Raw genomic sequence first — 26899 nt, 5'->3', positions numbered from 1 at the left:
TAGTTTAAATGATTTGACCAAAGTTATGCGTATGTGCTTATTTTGACCTCTTACCTGAAAGACAGCTGCAGTTCTCTACTGATCTGGTCCAAACAATCGCAGGTCATCCCAGCCCTCATGTCATTGACTCTGTGTCTAACGTTTCTTGAGGTTTTATTGGGCAATTAGATCTGTCTCTCTAAGCTATTTACTCTGTACTCTCTTTTTAATCGACAGTACTCCGAGCACTTTGGCTGAACTTTGCCGTTTGATGTTACTTCCTAGTTCTTTATTTATTTGTTTGTTTTTTTCATCTTTATCTTTATTGTTGTTGGAGTGATTGTGTGACTCAGCATCTGCCTCTCTCGGAGTCCACAGAAAGGCTCAGGAGGAAGCCATCGGGAGTTCGCCAACTTTGCTTAATTTCTTATGCTTTGTCCCAGACTGCACCGCCGCCGTCCAAACCGGTGACTCAGCAGAAAGCTCGGCTCAAAATTAATTTCTGTGCGTCCTCCGGGTATTTAGAAGCCATTAATGCTAATGAAGATTCATGCATCCTAATAACATATCGAGGGGGACACGAGACTGAGAAGCGAGGGAGATGGATCTTCTGGTTTTACCTCGCCCCTGAAGTTTCACGGGAGTACGTTGAACGCCGAAAAACAGGCAGGTACACGTGTTATATATCCCTGAAGTTTTGCCTAAGTCTGGCAGAGGCTGCAGCAAACCATCACTTTCTCTCCGAGCCGATGAGCTTGGAGAGATGAGGGGGGGTAATTCATTCTCATTCAAGGTGCTTAATTAGACAATGTTCCTGAAAATGCCGTCATTCTCTCCTCCTGATTGGAAGGAAGTTCAGTCGGCAGAGAAAGACGCAGTGAAGAAAACGAAGAGGAAGCATCAGAGCAGGTGTTATAATAGATGAAAAGAAAGCGAGAAAGAGATGGAGGGAGAGAGAGAAAGGGAGGAGGGTGTGTGTTCCTCTGCTGTGCAATAATGAACGTTTCCGATGGAGAGGTGTAAAGGAGCACTTTGAGCTCCGCTAGAGGTTTAGTAGCTTTTGTTCTTCTTCGTGCTCATATTTCCAGGAATGATTGTATAAGTCCTCAAACAACAGAAGCCTGGCTCTTACTGTTGCACTCCCTTTTGTCTTTCATTGGCTGGCATCCCGCAGTTGATTTCCTCCACAGGAACTTTTCCATCGAACTTTCTTGGAGCTCATTGTGCACCTTGTTCCAGTTCCAGTTTCCTGCTTGCTCCTGTGGCATTACTCTCTATTGACCCTGTATCTCTGCATTTGTTCAAGTTTGCAAAAAGACAATGGCTGCTTGTATCAATATGATGTATGAAAGTGCGTCTGACTTCCTAACTAGTCTCAAAAAGATCACAGAGAAAGAGCACAACATAAAAATGCACTTTACTTAAGTTTTAATGAGATTATGTCTCAAAAAAAAGGAAGCAGAAAACTCCCAGTGGAGTTTTTCTTACAATGGTGGATCTATAATTAAAGGAAAAACCAACATAAGGTTTCTTTGTAAGGTGTTGGGCCATCGCAAGCTGCCAGAACCGCTTCAATGCGCTTTGACATACAAGTCTCTGAACTCTACTGCAGAGGTAAACACCATTCTTCCTAAAGACGTAGCCTCATTTGGTATTTGAACTGGTGCAGTGCCTGTTCTTAAGAGCGGCTGCTGGACTCAGGCCACAGAACTGTAAAGCTGTGTCACCCCTGCTGCACAAAGAGCTGCTCATCTGTTTATTCAAAGTTCAGTGAAGCTTGACTCATGAACTGGAGAATCAGTCGCCAATCACCGTGTGTGAAATCTTCAAAGATACAATTTGACGAGGTCACTGACACGTCGCCGAATCTGACTAGATTTCTAACGGGCTAAATATCTAGACAAACTAGGAGACAACAACTACAGCCAATCAGAGCGCAGGACGGTGAGCTGGCTCCTAACTTTTGCTAAAAACTATAAAACTATTGTTTTTATGCAAAGCACTAGCAGAGAGAGTCAGCAGAAGCTCCAGTGGCTCTCACTCTGGCCTTTGTGTTAACATACACCTCCTCCGGAGAAACAGTGGAGGACCTCTGGAGTTCAGTTCATGTCTGAAGGCAGCTCTTGAAAGTTGTGTAGTCTGTACTTGGCATTAGCGGCCTTGCAAATTTGTCAAGAATTATTCATGTGAGCATATTACATTTTTTCCGTAAACTTTTTCTTTGAAGACCAGTGTCCGTGATTTTTGCACCAGTATCCCTCCTATATATGTGCCTGTAGAATGCTTGTTCTTGCCGACACAGTCTGATCCCATTGACATTCTCAAACATCTGAGAAAGAGTTGCTTTTCTGCTTTTCCTTTTATGTCGCACTTACGCTCATCAAATGTGAGCGGTTGACCACATTTTCTGGCTTGATTAACTCATGTCTTTCCCACCGATCTAAATGCAGATTTCACTTCGGTCTCTGTTATTGACACACGCTGCTCAGTGGAGCTTTTGTGAGTGAACCATCTGCCATGCATGCCCCAACAAGGAACCCATTTTCAAAGTCACTTAGATCTTTTCCGTCTGCAATCTTGCTACAAACTCAGAATCCACTGTGGCTGCTCTAAACATGCCACAGCGCACGACTGGAAGCATCTGCATTCGTTATGTTTTTCCGCTCATTTATTTATTTTTCCATTCATTTATCAGCAGTCTGTAGCTGACGAGTGTTTTCCCTCTTTCTGACCACCTCTGCGTGTCACAAACCTTGGACAGTGTTAAAGCAGTTATTCACGAAAGACGAATCCTTTTTTGGTCTGATTTGCCTTTTTTTTTCAAATGTGGTGGAAACACAAATGTGCCAAAAGAAAGATGACTCCCTCGGGCTCCTGACTTCCTGGTAATCTCCCTGAACAGATTTCTTTGGCCACTTGAGGATGGTTAGCAAACAGACGGCCTTTTACACATCCAGCAGACATGGAGCAACATTAGCATTCATTTGAAGTTGTGTTACTTGCCACTAGATTAACATATGTAAAATATTCACTCTACTTTTAGCTTTAAAGAGCTAGTTTGACTCCTGAGGCAAACGTTCACCTCTGCTCACCAGCTACTGCCTGTGTGCAGTTTGGGTATGAGCAAATAGAGTAGATTTAGTTTATTAGTTTTTTTTACTGTAAACACTTCCTTGCTTTTGTTGAAAACAAATCTGATGAGTGTCGAGAATGAAACGATAAAGATGCCGGCCGTAAAAACCAAAGCAATGAGCAGAAAGATGCTGTGGAGCAGTAAAACTTGAGAGTGGGGTGATAATTCTCTGAGGATTTGTTCATGATGATGAAGATGAGGATGGCACATCTGCAATAGAGTGTGGATACCTAACCTGAGCCTCGTCGGGACCAGTTGGTACCTGACAGGTTAGGGTCAGGTTCAAATAAAACATTTCAAATGAAATTCAGGTTTAGGTTTAGGCTGATTTTATTTATTTTTTCTCCACTGCACATGTCTGTAATCAGGGAAAACAATCAGGGAGAGGGTAACGCAAACTCAGTGCAGCATCGGGCTCAGGTCAGGTTCGGACACTAAAAACCGAATCCTTGTCGGGTTCGGGTCAGGCTCATTTAGTTATCGCCCGGGCTCGCGCTCTATCACATTCTATTACCTGTACCTTTAATGTACAGTTACCTGCATTCCCACTGTAGAATAATACCACAGTGGATACAGACAATGGACATACAGTAAGTGAACACACGTCCTTGTCTGATATACAATTTATAGAAAGACATCCACAGGATCAGCTGTGAACATGCTGTACGAGTTTCTGCCTGTTTGCTGTAAAAGCCTGTGCTGCCCTCCCTTTTACCTCAGTGTCCTCCATCAGCATCAATTCTGCAGAGCGAGTCTTCACACTGGCATCGGTCATCAATGCTCAGCTCTGTAGCTGTGGTACTGTAACATCCATTACTCCTAATTGAGAGAAACGCACAATTAGGATGTTCCATTAATCAACACTGCCCTTGTAATAACCATTAATAATTCCACAACCGTTTGAACATTCTCCTCACATCCTCACCTTTTGGCATCCTCCTCATCTCCCTCTCTCTCTCTATGTCTCTCGCTCTTTCTCACACTTATTTCCCCTCTCTCTCTGGACCGCTGTCATCTGCCCGGTTGCAAATGGGACACTGAGCTGCCAGCGTTCAAAGAGTCACACAGGGAGGAGGCAAAATGGCAGCGCAGGCACACACACGTACACACACACACACACACACACACAAATGCAAACACAGGCAGTTTCATCATTCAGGGGATCTAAAAAAGCCAAGCCGCAGAAATATCACTCTGTGACGTGGATAAACGACCCAATCAGTCAGCTGGAAGTGCATGGCCTTTTATTTCCTAACCGTCGTGCTCTAAAGTCTGTGGGAATATTAATCGCTGAAACATACCCCCTACCTCTCGCTCTGCTTGACAGAGGGAACACGGGAAAAAGAAGAGAACGACTTGAATGATGTCTAAATATTTGAAGAGGTTGATGTGATGTTGGGCTTTGAGCCTCACTGTCAGCGAGCGGGAGGAGAAATCAGCAGAGACTATGTTGAAGATCTGAGGGGGAGAAAACATGCCTGTTTATTTTTGATCACTCCCTCTTCTTTCTTTCCCTCCATCTCTCTGCCTCTCCATTTCTCCGACTCTTTCATTTTCTTATTCTCGCCCTCTCATTTCTTTCTTCCTCCTATGTGTGTGAAACCTGTCCACACTAATGCAGATATTTTGCGAAATAAACTTTTTCCTCTGCGTTTGAGCCTCTCGTCCACATGCAAACAGTCTTTTAAGTCACTAAAACTTGGGATTTTTACAAACACTTTCCAAAGTGATGATTTTCAAAAAGTCTGGTTTCTGTGTATCTGCATGCACCAGACACAACAACAACATCACTGGTGGCTACAGACAGGTTCATCTACGTTTAGGTAGCACTGCTCGGTCATATTACAAGTCTGCAGTTAAATTTGTCATCACTGCACAACATTCACAGGCATCTGCCTCGCCCCATTTATTACTTGGATCCATAGACTGTATATCTTGGATCCCAGCATTACTCTCCGGTATTTCATGGACCGTTGATCTGGACTTTATCGACATTCGCCACCTACTGGCCCGGCATGCTTGTTTGAGCTTTTGAAGTTGTTTTTATGTTCTTGTCTGTAAAACCAAGTTCGTGTGGATGGAGATATTTCTCTTAAAAACAGGGGAAAATATCTGATTAAACAAAAATTCCGCAGTAGTGTCGGCAAAGCCCTAATTTGTCTGTCTTAAGGTTTTTGTCTTCCTTGGATACAATGGTTTCTTTAGTAGAAATTGACCAGCACTAGCCTACACACACACTCTTGACTGATGGGCCAGAACACACAGCAACAGAGGTTGTGCGATTTTGTAAAGGTGTGTATGTTTAATTTATGTGTGTGTGTGTGTGTGTGTGTGTGTGTGTGTGTGTGTGTGTGTGTGTGTGTGTGTGTGTGTGTGTGTGTGTGTGTGTGTGTGTGTGTGTGTGTGTGTGTGTGTGTGTGTGTGTGTGTGTGTGTGTTTCTCTCTCGCCCTGTGACTCCCACCCTGACTCTCCTGTCCCTGTGCCTGTAGATAACCCATTCTCCACCTGCATGAGCCAAAGTGGACCCACTCCTGATGTTAATACAATGAACCAGCTGTAATGTGGGCAAACACTGAGCAGGTGGCTTCCAGTCCGGATGATGGAGTGAGAGAGTAGAGTCAGGAGAGGTGATGACAGCACCAGGGAGGGATTTTGGCCCCGTAAGGCCGGAGATAACAGCAGCAACATTGGACTAGCTAATGTTAATCTATAACTCTATTCAGATACATGCTCTTATAGCACATAGGAGATGTAAGGCTGCAAAATGCTGATTCAAATGCAGTTGGTTTCTCTTTGAAACTGACAGAATTTTCTAATGTATTATAGATCCCACTGCAACAAAGGTCCGTTGCTGGATGACGATGTTCTGCAGCAAGAGTTGAGCCTGGTTCAAACGTTTTACAGACAAAGCTGCATTTTCACGATTTGTCCTCATTCAAATTAATAAAGCGATTTTAATTTTTACGCAGTTAGTCTGAAGGCAGATAAGCCTTTCCATAAATACCCAGTTCGTCGTCTTTCGTTTCAAGCTTATTTCAGCTTGTATTAATCCACAAACAGAGAACCAATCTGCAAAAACCCGTAATGGTTACCAGTTTATTAGTGTCTGAGCACTTACACACAAGGTTTGGATCGAGTGAAAGGTTATAACTAATATTAGCTAGTGATTTTTTTTCCATCTTGTTTCCGTACTGTGTGGTCTCATTGAAGCTGTAATCTTCATAATCTACATGATACTTACCCCAATCTCTCTTTGTTTGGACTGGGGGAAGAAGCCGGAGAAAACCCACGCAGACACAGGGCCTGGGATTCAGAACAAGAACCTTATTACTGTGATGCACAGGGGCGGGACCAGGGGGCGCTGGCCCTAGCTGAAATCTGATAGGCCCCTTAAGTGGCGTTGTCCTTAAAAAAGTACCCACTTACCAACAATACCAACAACAAATATTAGGATTTTTATTTTCTATGCACAATTTTTCTAAATATATTCAATGACATGTGGCTTTGCTCAAAGCTTTAGAGATAACTGTAAACAAGGAATGTACATGGGTGTCTGACTTATAATTGGCCCCTCTGTGTAAATTGTGGCCCTTTTATGGCCCCTGACTCATAAAAATCCTTGATCCGCCACTGGTGAGGCGACAGTTCTAATCTGAGCATATATCTGTGGAAATTCTCAGTCATCCAGGTCATGGGAGTTGAACATGTGTGCATCTGGACTTGATTGTGTTTCTGAAGCCGTGTCACCTCTCATCTCATTTAGTTAGAACTGAAGAAGCCTCTCGGATAAAAGGGTGAAACTTCAATAAACAGCTGCGTGTGTACAACTGTACAACTGTATAAATTGGCCTTGGGTGTGAATGTGAGATGGAATGGTTGTTTGACTCTACATGTTGGCTCTATGATTCACCAGTCACCTGTGCAGGGTGCAACCCGCCTCTCAACCAATGTCCACTGGGATTAGCTCCAGCTGACAGTGTTAACTATGACAATGTCCTGAATGGTTCTTACTCATATCCAAGCAAAGCAAAAGAGTTTGGAGAAAACCATTGTTACTAGAATTTCAATCTAGTTCTGTCCGTCCTCACTGTCCAGTGAATGAATTAGCCCACAGAGATTATACTCATGCCCACAGCTACAAGTCGACTGGTGCTCCCACTTGGCATTGTAAAAGGAAATCTATTCTGAAATGAAGAGTACATGCACACTATAGTCCAAATGGGAAGTTTAGCGCAGACTCATTTTTGCTGTTAGGGCAACAGGGTTAACCAGAAAGCCACTGAGCCGCCCACAGGAAGCTGAGTATGTTAAAGTGGCTAATTGGGTTTCATGTCATTAGTGCGTTTCGAGGTCATCAGAATAAATCCCCAGACCAGCAGGAGAAATTTGAGTCGGCAAAGTAATGAAGCAATTCTCCTCTTCTGCATTTACATTTACGATAATTGTCAGAACAACTTACATCATTTCTCTGAAGACATCATTAGACAAAGTAAGGTCAGGAGTAAGATCCAATCATTTTAGCTGAACATCTGACCTGAAGGTCGAGCGCTGCAGGCGCTGCAATGTTTGTGTTGGACGAACAAACTATCTGTGTTGTACAGATAACAATGCTCATATTATTACTGCTGTTTGCTGCTAAAAACTGTAAAACATGTGCGTATGTTACTACATTGTATGTTAAGGACCCAACATGCGTCTGCTGATAGTAATGCCTGCATGTTCCTTCTCCTGTAGTTTGTCAGTGTGTCAGATCTGGTTCTAAAAGGGTTCTCAAGTATTCTGTAAATCTGGTTTAGCCAGATGAGGGACAGGGATGTATCTTTAATGGTACTTTGTCAGTTTTATTTTTATGTGGCTGACATGGATTTATGTTCTCGAAATGTCCGTGGAGTGATAAACCTCATTTAGTATTTAAAGCAATGCTAAGAACTGTTTGTACCATGATCCATGTCAGGCATGAATACCTCCCTCCTCACTCCTCTTTTAATCCACTGTTGTGAGTTAGCTGTTAGTCAGCCCGCCAAGGTAATAAGAGTTAAACCCTGCCTGCTCAGCTATGACTAACACTGGATATCATTTTGAAAGTAGTATTTAAGAGTTTTGGTACATTTTTACTCTCTTTGAGAAATGTTAACATGTTTTATGATTCAAATTTGGTAGTTAAATGTCAAAGGTCAAGGTCACTGTGAACTTATAAAATGTGTGTTCCTCCACAATCTCCTCTAATAACACGCAAAACTAATTTGTATTATTTTATCATTGCCTGTGACATATTCAGATATAGCAGAGACATTTGAAAAAACCTCAGTGAATAGTTTTTGCTCCACACCAAAGCTCTATATGACGCTCACCGCTGCAGCTACACTTGGCTCGCATCTCAGACGTGTGCCTCGTGCTGTGTGGCTGCTCTAACCTGTTAATATGAACGCGGCCGTCACGCACAATGTGAACCAGTGTATTGCATTTTGTGAAATGATGTCACTGCCCTGAACAACAGTGTGAAAAGAGGAGAGCGACACAGTGTGAAAAGCATTTTCTCTCTCAATGCAGGATGGAGGTGTCTGGGCCTTTATTTCATATTGCGTTGTAAAAGGCCTTCCATAATGGACTCCTCTCCTTTCCACAGCCAAAATGCATCTCTCTGCATACTAAGCAGGGCCCCATACTGCCCAATTTACTGGTGTCGCTTCAGATTTGTTGGAAGAAAAGCTCAGACCTTCTCTCCGATCTGTGCACTGTAGGGAGGGAGGTGGGCACATGAGGGGAAGCTGAAGGTGGCTGACACATCGAGCCAGAGCCACATCAACTATACATACACACATTCAAATACACACATATTTGCACACCAATCCAGCATGGAACCGAAAGCCACACACACACATCACATTTGAAATGTACAGCTCAGAGTCCCACTGCTAACCCCCAGAGAAACGAAGGAGGGTTGATGAGAGAGAGATGAAGGGAGAGAAGGACGAAGCGATGGAGGGATGGGTGGAGGGAGAGTCGGTGCAGCTACAGGACTGTGACAGGGCTTAATTACCAAGTGAACGCTGCGCACTGGAAGCAGTTTCTAAGGAGTGTTGTCATTTGAATAGATTAAAACGCCCTTTCACTGTACTAAGCTGGCTCACCACAGACTTGCCTCTGCTGTGGATTTAAAGTCCAAGTCAAATCAAAGAGAAGGAGATACAGAAAAGATGGAGGGATGGCGACGGAGAGGAGCGTCACAGAGGGCACGCAAAGTAAAACCGTACTGAAGAAAGAAAAAGAAGACGGGGAGCGGCAGAGGGGGAAAGTGTTATATTGATTTGTGGGCTGTGAGACACATGAAGGAATTTTCCTTGTGGATCCAAAAAGAAATAATCAAAATGTATGTTGGTTTTCCTTTTCTTAGTCCAAAATCCTCTTTCTCCTTTCCTGCACAACACTATAACTCATTTGCAGTTGCCAGCTATCGACGTGTCACGATTGCAAAAGCCACATTTCTCTTCTGACATGGATTTCCCATTGACTAATCACTGTTTTTTTGTAACAATCATTCTCTTTTCCCGCCCCCCTCCCTGTACTCCTGCAGACACAGAGGGCTGCGAGCACACGTGGAGGAAGTTCCACGGCCACTGCTACAGGTACTTCAGCCGCAGACACACCTGGGAGGATGCCGAGAAGGACTGCAGGGAGCACAGCGGTCACCTGGCCAGCATCCACAGCCTGGCCGAGCAGAACTTCATCAGAGGTAAGTGGAGGTTGAGGAGAATGAGAGGACGACGACGGACTTGGCACAGAGAGCAGAGCCTACGTAATCTTATCTGATTACGCAGCAGGAAATCTTAAATTAGGCAGATAAGTGTGGGCATGCAGGCTTCCTTTAGTAAAAGTCCTGTTCATTTTCTGCAGTGTTAGTTAGATTTTTCAGACATGACCTTCGGGTAAAGTCCAGAGAACTGGGTCCGGACTTTACCTGCAGTTTGCTTTCCACACATGCACAACGCAGTGGGAGGTTCTTTGCACAGATACGTTCACAACAGCAACAAATCCTCCGCATTATTCAGCCGAGAGGTGGCGAGAAGAAATATATTAATGTTAGAAGCGACTCAACTCTCGCTCACGTTGAATCCAGCGGGGGATCCCTTGGTGTGCTCACATCAGATTTAGCAGACTTTCTGCTGACCTTATACCAGGGGGCCAGGTGGAGAAAGTCTGCAGATAATCCGCAGGCTCTCACTCAGACATTTGCAATCACACATGTACCTCCTCCAGAGAAAAGTACAGAGAGTTCAGGAGTTCGGTGCATGTCTGAGAGCAGCTTTAGTGAGGAGCATTTCTAAGGTTTGATGGGGATAAAATGTCCCTGGTTAAATCATGAGCTCGTCTCAGCCATGCTCGTGGCTGTGTGGAGCTCGCATGTACCTTGAGCTGAATGCTAATGCTAGCATAGCAACATACATGAAATGACCATCATAACATGTTAATAATACGCAGATGTAATATTCGCCCACCTAGTTTATCATGTTAACAGGCCAACATTTGCTAAACACAGAGTACAGCTGGGGTGAATGTCATCAGATCCATTTTTATGTATTTGGTCTTAAACCAAAATACTGGTGAAATGTATTTCAATAAAAACAAATTTATGAATGATTAGTAAAGTTATTAGAATTTGTCCCGAGGGGGACGTGGGTGTCATCATCAGATTTCTTGGCAGGTCATCCAGGGCCACTGCTAGCCATTCGGGTGCCATCGGCATAATTGCTTATTTGTAAGAACAACAGAACTGTTCAAAAAGTCACACACACATAACTGAACAAATGTCACATAACTTTGCAAAGACTATTTATTGCACCGTAGCACCTACAAAACAGCAACACACACATAAGCATTTGAAAGTGCAATCTTATTCAATAAAAGAAACCACGGAAATATATGTTAATTATCAATGTTGCTACGGTTGTGAAAAAATAAATAGGCCTAAAAAATAAGAGAAACAGAACTTTTCAATTAGTCACACACATGACTGAAGAAATGTCTCAAAACTTTGCAAACACACACACACACACACACACACACACACACACACACACACACACACACACACACACACACACACACACACACACACACACACAGTCCCAGGGAGCCATGCACAGCTCCACTGTTCCAGCCAGAGTGGGCACAGCCCGGCCACAGCACCACCAAGCCCTGGGGAAAGCACCCAGCCCGCCTGCGCAGCTCTCCAGGGGGCGGTGTCAGTTGCTAAACAACATCCAAGCAACATTCTGACGCTCAGGCCCCACCGGCTGCGTGTCGCAGTTCTTCACAGGGAGCGTGTAGCACAGCTGCTTCTTGAGGTCTCTGGTATAACTCCTGTATTTTCTTGAATATAAGTCGGGTTATGTACTCATCTAAATGCCCGGACTCTACCTGAGGAAGCCGCGCATCTTCTGGTGTTGTGATACCAGTGTCTCTGGCTCCTCAATCACTCACCAATTTATAATTATGAATAATTATTAACATTATGATTATAATTGTGGTGTCCCCTCCGCCACTTGATGCCCTACGCACAGTGTGTGATGCGCTTGATGGGAGCGGCGGCCATGAGTTCATGTTGCTTGCACTAAATAAGCAACTTAGTTAGAAAAGCGTTTTTGATAAAACCGTCATTGTAACATGGCAGCACATTTAAATGTAAGTAGAGAAGCTGTCAATAGAATACGAGCACAATCTTGAATTTCTTACAGGGTAAGTGCATTGCTAATGCTAGAGGAGCTGAAGCGTGTTCTTTGAAACCTGGTGAAACATTTTGCAGTTCATCGCGGTTCACTTTCACATTCTGGGTCACTGTGAGGTGAACTCAGCAGCTATGATGCTGCTTTCGGTCCCTGTTGAAATAATACGAGGTTTTGAATTTGCTGCAGCTCTGATTCACTTCTCTAATTAGATTTCTCTCCATAGCAACAGCAGCCGAGCCACAGCTTGGGTTTAGATGTGTTTGTCTTTCTCAAGTTAAAAATATGTAATAATAATGTTTCCAAAGTTGCCTGTTGTTAGATTATGCAGAGGACCTCCATGTTTTTTTATGTTAACGAGAGCTAGGAATAAAACTTTGGAAATAAATCTTAAAAAAAAAAAAATGTATTGCCATGAGAATAGTTTTAAAACTAGCTGTCCCTTGTACTTTACAGCTTTACAGGAGTCAGGCAGATTGGACTTACACATTCCAAACATGAATTTTAAGTTGTTTGGATAAATGTAGCTTTACAACCATGTCTGTAGGCAGGAGCATTAAGTAACTGTTAAGCAGTAATGCATAAAAATCAGGTTAAAATGATACAATTAGATTTAAATATGTCTGTGTCTATTGGGCCTACATTGTTTGAATGTGATCAGGTAATTTGTGTTCGTTAAATAGCACAGGCACATAATAATAAACCTACATGCTGAGCACAGTGAGCGGTACCTGCTCTTCCTCTCTCATCTCCATCACCTGCTTTCTCTCCTTTTCTCCCAGTCGCATCTCTTCACTTCTCAAAGCTGAGCCTTGATTCATGCAGTCTTTTCCTTTTCGTCTTCAGTGAGGAAAGTAAACACAGGGTCAGATGATATTTATATGTAAATGTTGCCAGCCTCCGCAAGGATAACCTTGTAATGAAAATAAAAAATATAGCGTTGTAATAATATAACGTCCATTTCAAATCTTTACACAAAATGAATTGAAAGAAAAGTATTTCAACTTTCATTCAAAGTTTCAGACATTGGCTGAAAGGAAAATAACATAGGCTAACAAGCTAAGAAAATTATTCAAATGAAACTAACTATCCTGCGTCTTGTTGGATCACCACTGTTTATTATAGTGCAATCTGAACGGATGATGTCTGGGGTTGAACAGCTTTGAACTACGACTTACCTCCATCATGTGCCGGCCGATTTAGCTGCATTCAGGTTTGTTGACATAATCAAACAAACCCTGGGTTGAGTCAAGATTTAATATTAACAACAAGGTTGTTCTCTCACTCACCCACACACCAGCTGTGGTGCTGCTGATAGGACTGTCACAACGGATGCCAGGAACACAGGAAATAGGACCAAATAGCAGATGCAGAGAAAATGCAGTTCACTGATTTATTAAATAAAAGAAAACAAAGGTTTACAAGACGGTGAAGCTGTCCACGGTCAAAACAGCAAGACGGCTGAAAATAGGCAAACAGGTCCGACAATCGGTGACAAAAATCAAAATCCATGAAGAGAGCTAATGAGAGCTTTTATCAACTGTGTTAGAACAATTTAGAGATAATTGATGGAAAATACTGTGGAGGTCTGGAACAGATGTCAGTCACACCGCCGACTTAGAACAAGGAGCAGCTGTCCATCAGACTGCTGACTGGAGATGAGCTGGTGTTTGGATGGGAGACTCAGGGACCAGCTGGGGGCCTGGCTGGACATTGATCACGGTGATCTGCAACAGATTTAGCGCTGCTGGGCAAAGCAGAGTCGGGTTCAATAGACAGCTGTGTCTCTTTGGTGCTGGACAGCTTGGGGCGTTGATGCCACCATGACCCACGCTTCTCTCTAGGAAGAGACAGGAAGCTGGAATGCAGTCTGGAGACTATCAGGGGGAAGTTGCACCTCCTGGTACCCCCCTGCTAAAATCCTTTTTTCCACTCAGCATCTATTCACCTGATGGTGTAACATCAATTCTGAAACTGAGATTAAAACTGTGATACAAACATCCACAGTCTCGTATTGTATCAGAGGATGATGGAGATATATTAACACTACTTCATTATTAACACTATAACACATGCAAACAAGCTTCATTACACCTGTTTCTTCCAACTGCATGTGTCACATGACTGTATTGGTCCAGTCGTAATTGAGTTCACTAAAAGTTGAGTTTCATTTGCTCAAGATGGATAATGACCCCGAGACTGCAGAAACCCAGAGAACTCGTTCAAGTGGCTGCCATTGAAAATGAAAAAACACAAAGACAGCAAGTAAAAACCCAAAACAGACACATAAGGAAATAAACTTCTAAATAAAAACAGGGAATAATACAGTCCAGGAAGTCACACAGGGGCAGAGTGTGGAAGTTGGTGACCTTGGCGTTGTACTGTAAAATTGAAGAGATTGGTGAACTATCTTCAGACTTAATAAAACAACAGAAAAAAGCACAACATGCCTCCATGCTGCTCGTGTGGTCTCACCAAAGTGTCCGCAAGCCCCAACATTCATATCTGACTCGAAACAAGGTCATTTCCACCGTGTTTTAAGGCTAAAAGTCAACCAGAAGTGGCTATGCTAGTGGACGTAAGCATTTCCAACGGTCCCTGAATGCACCTCGTCGGGAGATATCAGCTGACATTTAGGCTTAAAACTTGGTGTAAATGAGCTCGTTTCGAGTCAGATATCAATGTCGGGGCTTGCGGACACTTTGATGATACCACACAAGCAGTATGGAGGCATGTTATGTTTTATTTCTGTAGTTTTTTTATGTCTGAAGAATTTTCATTTCTGGGTGAACTCTCCCTTTAACACAAATATTCTATAACTCTTATTTTACACACCTCAGAAGGAATACTGATGTCTGGACCTCAGTGGTGGGTACGTTCATGAAGAGGGGACAAGTGAACAAAAGGATCCATTTTGGTCTTTCTGTTGTCAAGGTGTGGATGGAACCAGCCTCCCCCTTGAGATTGTCTAACTCAGAAATAATCTATAGACTCTCACAGTCACCAATCACATCTAACAAAACACCAATCAGTTTTAATAGTGTCCATTATTTATCTCTCAGCTCTCCCTGTACTGTCTGCCCCCAACCTGCGACACCCGGCTGCTCCTCGCTGCTGATTTACTTCATATCTGCTCCTCTGCTTTATTACGACCGCTCTCTGCGATGGCACCTCTTGTTTTACGTGTATTCCATAACTCGGTGATAAACGTCTGTCTGCTTCGGCTTTGAACCTTTGAAGGGGTTTATTGCGTTTCCCCGCTGAAAAACGCCCTCAAGTGCCGAGCCTGTGCAGCCAAATAAATGTGTGTCGCCTTTTTTTTTTTTTAGATGAAATGCTGCTACAGGCTCTGATGTAAGTGTTTGTGACACAGCATTTAATAGACTATCACGTTGTTTCTTCCAATGTGATTTGAGGGGGAGGTGTCGGCATTTGCGTCCAATGAAGTAATGCAAGTGTCAATATGTAAACACTATTAGCCCAGTTTTGGGAGGTATAAATGATTTAATTGATACTTGTTGTTTTCCTGCAAAAAAGATGATAAACTTCCTTATGAGTTATTTATGTTTATCTTAGTCTATATATATGTAAAAAAAAATTCAATTTAGTGACAACATTTCTGTTTTTTTAGACATATTTGCAGCCTGTTCAGTGGATGAGATTTTCTTGTCAAGTAATTTTAATATTGCATTTATTTGTAATATTTAACAATGTTATTCATTATATAGTTTTGCTCTGGTTGTCTAAACCATCTGCTGTAGATTGTGTTGCCCCATGTAACAAAACCAGCCCATCTGTTTTTTCATGTTTTCCTGAATTATTCGCAAAAATCGTATCATAATTTTTGGCACAGGAGCAAAAAATCAGGGAAAGAAACATTGCTGCACTTATGTTTTAGTGCAAACTTTTTGGGGGTGTTCTTCTTTGCCTTAAATATTTGACCACAGAGAGCAGTTTGTCTGTGCCAGGCAGCTTTATCACACTTATATCAATTCCGTCTTTTTTGGTGCCTCATAAACCTTCATCTCCTCATTCTTAGCTTCTCGCCCCCCTGGCAGCGCTCCACAGCCACTTGTGCTGTAATAAGGCCGGATCACCAAGCATCTGTAATATCGGATCCAATATTATCCTCTGTACCCTCGGACAGATGCCAAGGCAGTGCTGTCCGTCTCCCACCCATCTTTCTTCTGCACACGCACGGTTACCAAAAAGTGTGTTTAATCGCCTCGAAAATGGGCGTCTCCACCCCTGCAATAAGAGGATCAAAGCCATTAGGAAGATTAATGGGCCTGGTAATGGTGTTAATCAGATACACCATGATTGGAATTCCATTACATATACGCATGCAAATGCACGCGCCTGTGCCACCAATGCACACAGACACTCCAACATACACACAAGTGAGACTTAAAGGCCATTATTGAGTTTTCCTTTCACACACTAACAAAAATCTCATCACCAGGGAATCACAGGCAGAAAAGGTCTTAGTTAATGTGGAGAACAGAACATGTCAGAACAGAAATCCTCCAAGTGAACGTGTGGAATATAAAAGTTTATGGCATTTACTATAGCCACAGGTGGGCTAATGGAAACATTCTATTTGTTGACTCTGTGAAGTTTATTTTGATTCATCTTAGCAACTAAAGATAAGGAAATTCACCCTCTGGTTTTGACTCTGATTTGAACCTTGATTACATATTCTTCTTTGTGAGTGTGGATCTATTTATTGGATGTATCAGCACATTTAACCCCTGCCTACCAGTCATGCTTGCCTTTGTGCTGTATTCATAAAAACTCTGTTACCCTGTAATGAGAACAGATCCAGTGAATTATTCATGATGTACATTAAGCACGTGAATGTGTCACTCAAGCGTCTGTCTCCACTGAGGTGTCAAATCATTACGTCTCTGTGGAGGGACAGAGGGACTGGAACCTTCCACGAGACGACATATTTCATGTCCCACAGGATTTTTATATTGTTGGAATTTTGTCTGCTATTGTTTTGATAATACATACTTAATACCCAATTGATTACGTCTTCCTCTTGTGCACTACTTTAACAGCAGCTAAATTGAAAATTAGCACCAACTGTTGATTTCAATAGGATCAACTCCAAATATTCAGGCAACATAAAGGGAATTGAAATGCAATTTTCTTTTGCAGATTTACTGGAAAGTACTATTTAGATGTAAAACTGCCTAAAGACACCTGATTGTCTAATCTGTGTCTGAGAGCTGTTCATTGAAAGTCAATTAAGACTTTTCCTATCGCTTTCATACTTTTTTTTTATACTAATTATTGGCCTACTTTATGCCTTTTAATGTCCGGGTGTGTGTGTACTTGATATGTACTTTTTCCTTCTCTGTAAGTGTGTATTCATGTCTCTCTGCATTACCTCTCACGCAGGTCTGAGCCACGACAACACCTGGATCGGTTTAAATGATCGAACAGTGGAGGACGACTTTCAGTGGACCGACAAGATGGACCTGGTGAGGGAGCAGCTGTGACTGTTTTTTTCTGTTAATCCAAGTGGAAGTAAATATAATATTTTCTACGAGTAACAGAAAACCAGAGACGCCTATTATTGCAGCTTGAAACATCCCTAACAGCAGTTTGTTGAAAAAATGTATTCATTAGAAGAAATCGGTTGCATTTACCTCTGCACAGAGTCGTATTCTCATTTTCCATGTTTACATACAACAGAAAAAGATCACAACGTTAAAAGAGGAAAAATAAAAGAGGAAATTGGGGAATGAAAATAAATACAGAATTATTACTATTTCTGTACAGATCATTAAAAAATGTAGACTTGCAAAAAATATGGTGTGTGGATATTATAATTACAGTTCAAGAAAGAGGGTAGTACTGGCTTCTCAAATGTATTTCTCTAACCGTGTGTGCTTGTCTGTGTGTGTGTGTGTGTGTGTGCGCAGCAATATGAGAACTGGCGTGAAAACCAGCCAGACAACTTCTTCGCTGGAGGAGAGGACTGCGTGGTTATGATATCTCATGAGAATGGCAAATGGAACGACGTGCCCTGCAACTACAATCTGCCCTACGTCTGCAAGAAGGGAACAGGTGAGATGGAGCCGATAGAGGAGGAGAGACTGACACTGTAGTACGCTGCTACTACTGCAGGTGGTTAACATGACACACGGAGAGGTAGAGGGAGGCGCAGGATGTAGGATGGGGGACACTGGAAAAGAGATGGACAGACGGAGGCAGAGGGAGGTGCTTTTTGGCAGCTGACGAGTGTTGCAGCCTCTTTTACGTTGCAGCACAGAGACTGACAGCACCTTCAGGTAGTTCTGAACATAATGGGCGGTGTCATATTTAACATTACACAGCTCTCTGTGCACTGGAAGAGACGAGCAGAGCCTCTTCCATCAGTGCAGGTACAGGATCACTCTCATTATCGCTCAGCGGCTCTGCTCCTTCCATCTGTCATCATCCTCCAGCTCAACGTCTCCACACACTCCTCAAATGTTGAGCTTGAAGCGTGTCGTGTGAGGCAGAAAGCGAGACACACTTTCTTTAGCGGAACATCTTTGTTTTCATTTGGGTGATAACGTAAACGTGTTAGAGCAGTTACACTACCTGCATGTTCGCGCCTCGTTACTGTGGCAAATCATCGAGAGCTCCAGTCTCTCGCCTGTTTATCCTTTGTGACACACAGAGTTACCAGTGAATATTGTCAGGGAAAGATGTGTCAGGAGTCATATTCAGGAGAGTTGCAACTGTTTGGAGAAAGCAAGCTACTGCCTGGGGCCCCGGCCCCCAACAATGGTTAAATACGCCAGTACACATGCAATGACAATTTTGTGGAGACAATGACACCATGGTCAGAAACCCCCCTGATGAGGCCCCATGCCACTAAATATCTCATGTCATGTTAGTGGTTTGGTTAAAGTCTAGAACGTCTAAATGTGTGTGATGTGTCTGGGATGGTGGTGGAGGTTTGCACTATTATTTATGTGTGTGCACAAAATGCATTTAGTTTATAATATTGGTATTAAAACAATAGTTTGAAGTTTGTAAAAATGTGGTTTTGTGTCATGTATGTCTGGGGAGGGGACTCTTTTGGTCCGGGGCCCCCAGACTACCTTGAAGCACTGCTGGTCATGTTTACATTAGATATAACTGAGCCTTTCACTGTGGTTTCAGTGTCTCAGGTGAAGAACAGTACTTTTCTGGCTGAATGATCATTTTCATTGATGGACATCATCCAGGTGTTGACAGACAGAGCTGGCCCACAGTTGGATGTGTAGAGGTGCATGAGAGCTGCAGCAGTTCAGTAACTATCTCTGCTTCATGTCCTCTTTTGCAGCTGCTCGCTCTCAGTGCAGGAGTGAGGCCGCTACCTGCTCCACTGAGAGCATATTACAGCTTATTTTTGCCATACATTTGCATACAGGTCAGAGTTATGACCAATGGCATGAAGACAGACGTATTTATAGCCAAGTGTAGATGAAGCTGAAATACTGGGACACAAGAAGCCACTAGTGGCTGAATCCCCCCAATTGTTCTGCAGCTTGTAATAGGAGCAGCTTTGGGTTTCAGGTGTAGATCAAAGCCTGTATTTTTCACACTGCTACAAGTTTTGACTTGATAAATTTAAGTGTCTTTTACTTCTATCAACAAACTTATGAGTGAAAGCTTCATATCACACAGCAAATGAACAGGTCAGCATTCATAGTACAGTCATTGTACAAAATATCATTGATCATGATGAATAATGTATTCGCTGAAACAATATAGGTTTAATTCACAACAATTTAGTTTTGGCCTCATGTTTAAATTAGATTTGAATACACTGCACCTCACCTGACAACAACCATTATGTTAACGTGACTTAAAGGAAACGTGAGCGTTTTCACAAATCAGACAAAATATATATATATTTTTTAAATGTTGTTTGACAGAAGTGACACACCTCATATCCAAGGACCCTTCCCCCTTTCCATTGACTCACAAACCTGAGGTCACAGTTGGAAGATTCCCATGAAGTAAAGTTACTTGGCAAATGTGTTTTATTCTGCACTTGTGCAAAGAATTAATTGAATTCCGTAATTGACTCTTTAGTGCAGTGAATATGGGACTATCCAAAACTTCCACCTTGATCTAGACATGGATGTTGTCGGTAGACGAGGATATTAATCTACTTAAAATCAGCTAAATGATCTCTTTCATGGGCGTTTAAGCCTTTATTACAAACAGCGCAGAAATGAAAACTAGAATGACCCTCCACCAAGGCCCGATGGTTGCCTTAAATTAATTCAGGGCTGCACCACATTGCACACACTCATAGATATCAGTTCAGTATGACTGATGTTTTTCCATCAAGATCCATGAATTATTCCCCAGTGTCCGCACCCCCGATCCGGATCTGCCCCAAATGCGTGTTTAAGTGTGTTGAACCTGAATTCTATAAATCTAACTAGAATACCTTCCATTATCCTCCCTGAATTTTTAAAAAGCCTGAATGTTAAAGCCTCGGACTCCTGACTGGTGTCATTATGTTAATTGAAACAAACCAGATGTTTTGTCATCAGGAGCCACAAGTGCAGAGAAGTTACTTGTGAAGCCTCCGGAGATCCTGTTCTCCTCTTACATGAAAGCAAAGGTATTTCCCTCTGAAGCTCAGTGTTGCACCACCTGTGATGCACACTGTCACGTGTCCCCAGCATCCTGCCCACCTCTAACCTTAATCAGTCACTTACAATTACCAGCATCTTTTCATCGCTCCGCCGCCCCAGCTCCCCATCAGCCTCTTTTCCACTCTGAGTAACCCAAATGTAATGTCTCGTCTTATCAGTGGAGTATTCTCCGTCTGATTTCTATTGCTCGCATCTCATCTGATCTGTTTGTCTGCTCATCGCTGGCCCCTGGGACTGATGGCGGGCGCTTTAATCAGTCATCCCGGGGCCCAGTCTGGGCGACGTGTCACGCAGATGGTGATGATATATATATATATTTTTTCATATCACTGAAAAGAGGTGAGAATGTCATCTGACGAGACGATAGTGGGAAAGCCTCATCATGCAGATTATTTGTGCAGACAAATTGCACAGGCCCCAAAATCATCAATCACACACATATTAAACCTGCTGATTTGGCCTCACCCTTGATTTTTCTGGAAGGAAAAAGCTGAAATTGAAAGAAATTGGCGAAAATCTTTTGATTGAGCCATCCGCCCAGTTAAATATCAAGTGGCAGACGTTTCATTTTCTGTTGTACACATTTTTTCCCATCATTGAAAAGGCTCTACAGACCCATCAAAGTGCGGAATTTACCCAACTTTGTGACATTTTAAGTCGGAACATTTTCTAATTAAATAAATATGTTTCAATATTTAGACGCAGTATTAGAATTTTGGTTCAACATTGAATAAGAAAGGAACAAAATTGTTTAATAGAAATAAGCACAGGCTGTTGACATGTAGATTATAGTGAGAAGGGAATCACAGTTTTCTGCCTCTGAGCTCTTCCCGTGTGGATGTGAGAGAATTTAGCCGCAACGGAACATGTAAGTATTGTGAAATTATTCCACGGTTTTGATGGTTTATTATGTACAGAGAGAGGAAATCTAATTTTTGCATGACATTCTCAGCTTGCTCTCGGAGTGCTTTAGGAATTGACACGCACCAACGTGTCTATTTGTGTGTAATGTGATCACTGTGGGATACACACATATAACCCTGGCTTTTCTGAAGTGCTTTTTGACATAAAGGGGAACAGCTATTTTCATTTCTGTACAAGTTACCTAACCAGCTGGAGAGCATGTTTGCAGTGTGTGTGCGTGTGTGTGTGTGTGTGTGTGCGTGCATAAAAATGATCCTAATTTGTTTATTAGTGCTGATGATGAGTTGAGGCTCTTTTCATGCGGCTGTGCTTGGGAGTGTGAAGAGGGCTGTGGCTCAGTAGAGATCAGGATCAGTAGTTGTCCACTGACCAGAGGGTCGGTAGTTTGATCCGGGGGGGGGGTCATAGTCTGCGCCCTTCTCTTTACTTTGGTTTCAAACTTTTGAAAGACTTTTGATGTCCTGTTTTTTTTTTTTTACATAATACTTGATGTGTAGCTACTTTCACGTGATCCCTCATGTATGTTGTCATAGTTCCTGTTTTATTTTGTCATGCACTTCACCTGCTGTCCCGCCTGTGTCTAGTTGTTGTGGTCACTTTAATTCCAATTGTCTCCACCTGTTCTAATGTGTTCCACCTTTGATCCCTGCCTCCCTGGTGTGTTTAGCCTCTGTGTTTCCATTTGTCTTTGTCAGTTTGTCTGTTCACATCTCTGGATTTCTTTGTGCTCCAGTGGAAACTGGAGTTTTTTCAATTTTTATTTCACTCTCCTGCAAGTCTAGAAAAGTGCTGCATAAATGGTTCATTTTACCTGTCAAACCCTGGTCTACAATAACATGATGTCATTGTAGACATTTATCATCAATCATCAATGTTCCAGCTGAATCCTTGATTCATTTTAACTTTACTACCGAACCCTAAATTGCCTCTGACAATGTATGAATGGTGTGTGATAGTGAAAGCGCTGGGTATTGAAGTTTAGTATGAATGTGTATGTGTGGATGGGTGAGTGCAACTTGTACAATAAGGGCCGGTCACACATACATGAATGTAGCAGTGGAGAACCTTCGTCTAAAGTTCACTTCCAATCTGTGTAAGCGGGGGGGGGAATAAATATTTGCCTCCTGTGGCAAAGCAAATCCACAGTGTGGCTTCGCATGGAGTTCAGCTTTGGTGAACTTTGATCCATGATATTCTCTTCCTATTTGCCCTTAAGCGCTCCAGTGGTCAATACGTCTGGGAGAGAGCTGTATTTATCTTCTCTCATATCAAACTGCAGCTGCTTCAGCAATCAAAAGCTGTTTACCTTCCGGGTGGAACGCCTCACTGGATAAAGTTTGGCTCCTATTTATAGAACTGAGCTCTGATTGGCTCCTACAATATTATTATGTATAATAATAATAATAACAAAATATAATTATGTACTTGTCTTTGTTTACTGGTTTTTGGGTGATAGACCGATCAATATACAGCAGAAGCTGTGGACACTGGAGGTTATAGCTGTGGTTTTTGAGCCATGTTGGATTTATTTTGTTCACAATAATCTAAAGCTCCACCGTCGTCTGCCTTCCTATCCCTCGCTATCAGTTGGTCTGAGCTGCTGTCACCGGCACCTCAGAGGACAAACCTACACAAACAACAGTGGTGGTTTGGTTTTGGAATTTTTCTTTTTTTTTTAATAAACAAGACAGCGTTTGTCCTCATCCGCTGTTTCCATGAGAGACCGACTCCCAGTAGTGGGAGACTGCACACACACACTTTCATGTGTCTGATTCGCTCTAAAATGATGCCGGTAGGTGAGCAGATGCTTTGAGGCCAAGGAGAAGCGCAGAGAGGAACCAGCATCTCAGTGCCGGCAGCTGTCCCAGTGTCTCTAACTCACAGTGACTACCTCCTGCAGACACAGGCCTGCACTGACAGCAAGCACCTCTCCCAGTGTGTTGTTCTCAAGTGTACAGCTGCTTTCTTGTGTGTGACCTGCATGGAGGAGTGACTTCAAACTTTAGATAAACCTGAAGTCACTGCTAGAATTTATAGCACCTATGATATTACTCAAAGTAACATATGACTCACTCATTTTTTACTTTTGGACAAGAAACTCATCTTTTCACCTTCCTCCCTTCTTTGGGATCTCTGACTCTTGTCTCCAACTCGCCCAGACGTCTGTCTTCCTACATTTTTTTTTTTATATTGAACTTATTACTTGTCTTGTTCGTCAAAAGTTGGGGTGCAGACACTTTTGATGAGTGTCCTTAGGGTCGCAAATATAATATTTAAGGCCTCTCCAGCAGCTTATTACAGCCCCTAAAACTTTTCTTTATTCCCAAAAATTACATATTTAAACAGTCTGTCATGAAAAATTCCCCTCATTGCCTTAGAATGTTACTCTAAGCTTCCTTCCACATTTCGTGACTGAGATCTGTGAATATATTAATATGGACCCCGCTCTCGTCCCCCCCCCCCCCCCCCCCCCCCCTTACAGCTCACTTGCAGCCAAGGAGCCTTTTCCAGGTACTGATCCCCGCCCACAATTTGACAGGGTTGGTTTCTTAGGTTTGTGACATCACAAACTCTGGCTGTCTGAATCCAGTTTTTAATGACTGGATTTTGTTTAATGCTGTGTTAAGGTGGAAATATTCATGGTGCTGACTGGTTCTTTTTCTCAAAATATGTCTTTGATCATAAAAGGCATCAGGGGGCATGTTAAAAAATTTGATTTTCACCAGAGAGGGATTTTAAATCTGACTCTGTCTGTGTGGATGTTGCAAGTGTGACACTCTTGAAACTTTAAGTCAAAGCTTAAAAGAAGGAAAAGTGGCTTTGGAGAATTTGTTTAGAGTACATTATTATGGGCTTTTTCTAGGAAATCAAGGTCCTCACTCACAGCCGACTACATCCTTCAGGCTTTATTCCTCCAAAGACCTTTCCTGAATTAAAGAGTCATAAAATCATGGGTCCATTTGCCTTTGCTTGAGTTTAGTGACATTTCCTTTAATCCCTTCTTCAATAGATTCCGACTTCCCTCGCTCCCGCGATGGGAAATCGTTCAACAGTGTTCACAGGTGAGGGCTAATGGAAAACTACCTCTTTAGCCTTCCATTCGCTTTGAGTCAGACGTGGTCTCATGTGAGGAGGGAAGTGCTTATTGCCCCTTCCTTCCACAACACATTAAACTGTAAATGTGGCACTAAACCTTTCATCAGAGTTAATGACACTGCTCTCCCTTATTAAGAATTTAGGAGGTATTAGGACAAGGACAAAGGAATTAAGAGGGACTGTAAACATTCTCTGATCAGCTGGTTTCATTTTGGGGAGTATTGAATCAGGATGGTGCACTGGTCCAAATTGGCATTACTTGGGTATAGTAGAGGCCACATTTACTGTAGGTTTCACCAAAATTAAGGCAAAGTTTCAAGAGAAACCTGAATTTTTTTAAGATTTCCTGTTAAAATCTAAATGATACAGGTTTAGTGGACATTTGTGGGTATTAGTCAATACAGTTAGATTTAAAAAGTCTAAATATTGGTGTTTTAATGACGGGGACACCGCTGAAAAACTGCAGTTAGCATGATAGAATAAAATTGTCGCCTTATTGAGACTGTATAAAAAGATGGACGACATCACAGCTCCCTTGAAGTTAAACCAAATCACCTTGATCGCCCCCTGGTGGCTGGTTGCAGTATAGCCATAAGCTCCATCTCCTCCATGTTAACAGATAGGACATGAGCCAAATTAATAAATTTAATAAATTTTCCCAAAGATGAATTCTTTCATGTTGTTTTTATCACAACAATGTTTGTTCAGTTGTTGATTTTTTTTAATGTGAGTTTTGTTTTAATTAGTTATTTGATGCTATAAAAATAGGGTGAAATGTCATAATTGACAGCTGAGGCTGACTCAACATTGGTCTAGCATTTGCAAAGGTGGGACCTAGATACCACGGCTCCTCACTACTATTGCGTAGACTCCAAAATACATTAAAAGTACAAGATGGTAAAGTTAATATCTGGGACATGTAAGCTCATAACTTACTTAAAGAGAAGCTGCTTACTTAAAGTGAAAGATGGACCGACCTTCGACAGGGAAAAGAGAAAAACTGTGAATATTGATCAAACAAACACAGAAGAAATAAATAAAAAGAAACATATAGTTAATCTTCTTTTCAATGTTATTTCAATTGAATATATGTACATAGCCTTTTTGTTTCTAGTGTAAAAATGATAAAACACATTCAATGTTACAATGCGACCTGCTGCTCAGTTGAAAATATCCTCAGCACTGCATTGAAACTGGAGCTTCTTCCACTTCCACTTCTTGTTAACAGTGAGTTCAGCCGCTTCAGTGACTCATGAAAGCTTTTTGGTCCATGTCGCTAATTTTCAAATGCAGGGAAATGGACATTTATGAAGGAGACTTAAAACTCGAGACCATTTCATAATGGTGGCCTTTAGCTGTATGATTACTATCATACTATATACTACCATCTACTATACAATCCCCTGCTGCCTCCACTGAGTAGAGACTGGCCCCCACTGACATGAGAGTTTAAAAATACCTGTGGGGTTCTGACCAGTCTCTGTCCAGAGTGTCAGTCCTCTCTCCGTCTCCTCTCGTGTAGAGATTTCTCGGTTTCTGCCTCTTTCTGTGTCCAAAATGCTTTTTTCTTTGACAGGCGCGCACTCCCACTTGGACAGACACGTTGACCTGCAGACATTTAATCCACATTTTGATGTTTGTGCTGTGACTGGTTTTCTAAGGGGAAGTTTCATGTGTCCTTAAAGTGGCGATACACTGAAATATTTTTTAATTAAGAAAGGTAATCAGAAGAATCCAGGTAAAAGTCATAGTCATGTGGGCTTCGAATCTACCTCCTTCATTAAATGTATCCTAATCACACTGGAGGACATGGACAGAAGTGGACAACCTGAATAATGTTCTCCATTTCTCTGCCCCTACAGTGCTTTGTGGAGCCCCGCCCCCTGTGGATAACGCCTTCCTGATTGGTCGGAAGCGTTCCCACTACGACATCCACTCCGTTGTGCGCTACCAGTGCGGCGACGGCTTCCTGCAACGCCACGTGCCCACTGCTAAGTGCCGCGCCAATGGCAAATGGGACCGACCCAAAATCATCTGCATAAAATGTGAGTTTTACACGACGTGGTTTTTTTTCACAGAGTAAGAGGCAGCGCAACAAGACTTGAAGCAGTATTTCCATTTGTTAGGTCATTTTCACATTTACACTTTCTTCTTATTTTTAGCGAACGCACCACCTCAGGTCCGCGAAGCCGACCTCTTACATTAACTGCCCTCGGGAGCTGCTGTCACCGGTGCATTCAGGCTTCCCATCCGTGCTCTCATTATTAATAATTGTAAGCAAAAAGATAACTGTGGTTGCAGACTAAATTAAATCCCCTGGGCTCACTTAGAAGTGGTAGAGTCTTCTTTGAAGTGATTCATGCTTGAGGTGGAATCCATTTTTCTG

The 26899-nt window shown here is 42.4% G+C and overlaps 1 protein-coding gene across 2 annotated transcripts in view; it reads left to right on the top strand.

Annotated features, from left to right (window-relative positions):
* Positions 1 to 26899, top strand: part of ncanb (neurocan b) — a 150974-nt gene that overhangs the window by 118652 nt on the left and 5423 nt on the right. For both annotated transcript variants that reach the window (XM_034582881.1, XM_034582880.1), the window contains exons 12-15: positions 9688 to 9846; positions 17243 to 17325; positions 17770 to 17914; positions 26376 to 26558. In XM_034582881.1, coding sequence (XP_034438772.1) covers positions 9688 to 9846; positions 17243 to 17325; positions 17770 to 17914; positions 26376 to 26558 — 570 coding nt within the window. The remainder of the gene's footprint in view (positions 1 to 9687; positions 9847 to 17242; positions 17326 to 17769; positions 17915 to 26375; positions 26559 to 26899) is intronic.

Source organism: Hippoglossus hippoglossus, chromosome 4 (assembly GCF_009819705.1).
Source record: "Hippoglossus hippoglossus isolate fHipHip1 chromosome 4, fHipHip1.pri, whole genome shotgun sequence".
NCBI classification, from domain to species: Eukaryota; Metazoa; Chordata; class Actinopteri; order Pleuronectiformes; family Pleuronectidae; genus Hippoglossus; species Hippoglossus hippoglossus.
This window is presented reverse-complemented; position numbering and strand designations above follow the sequence as displayed.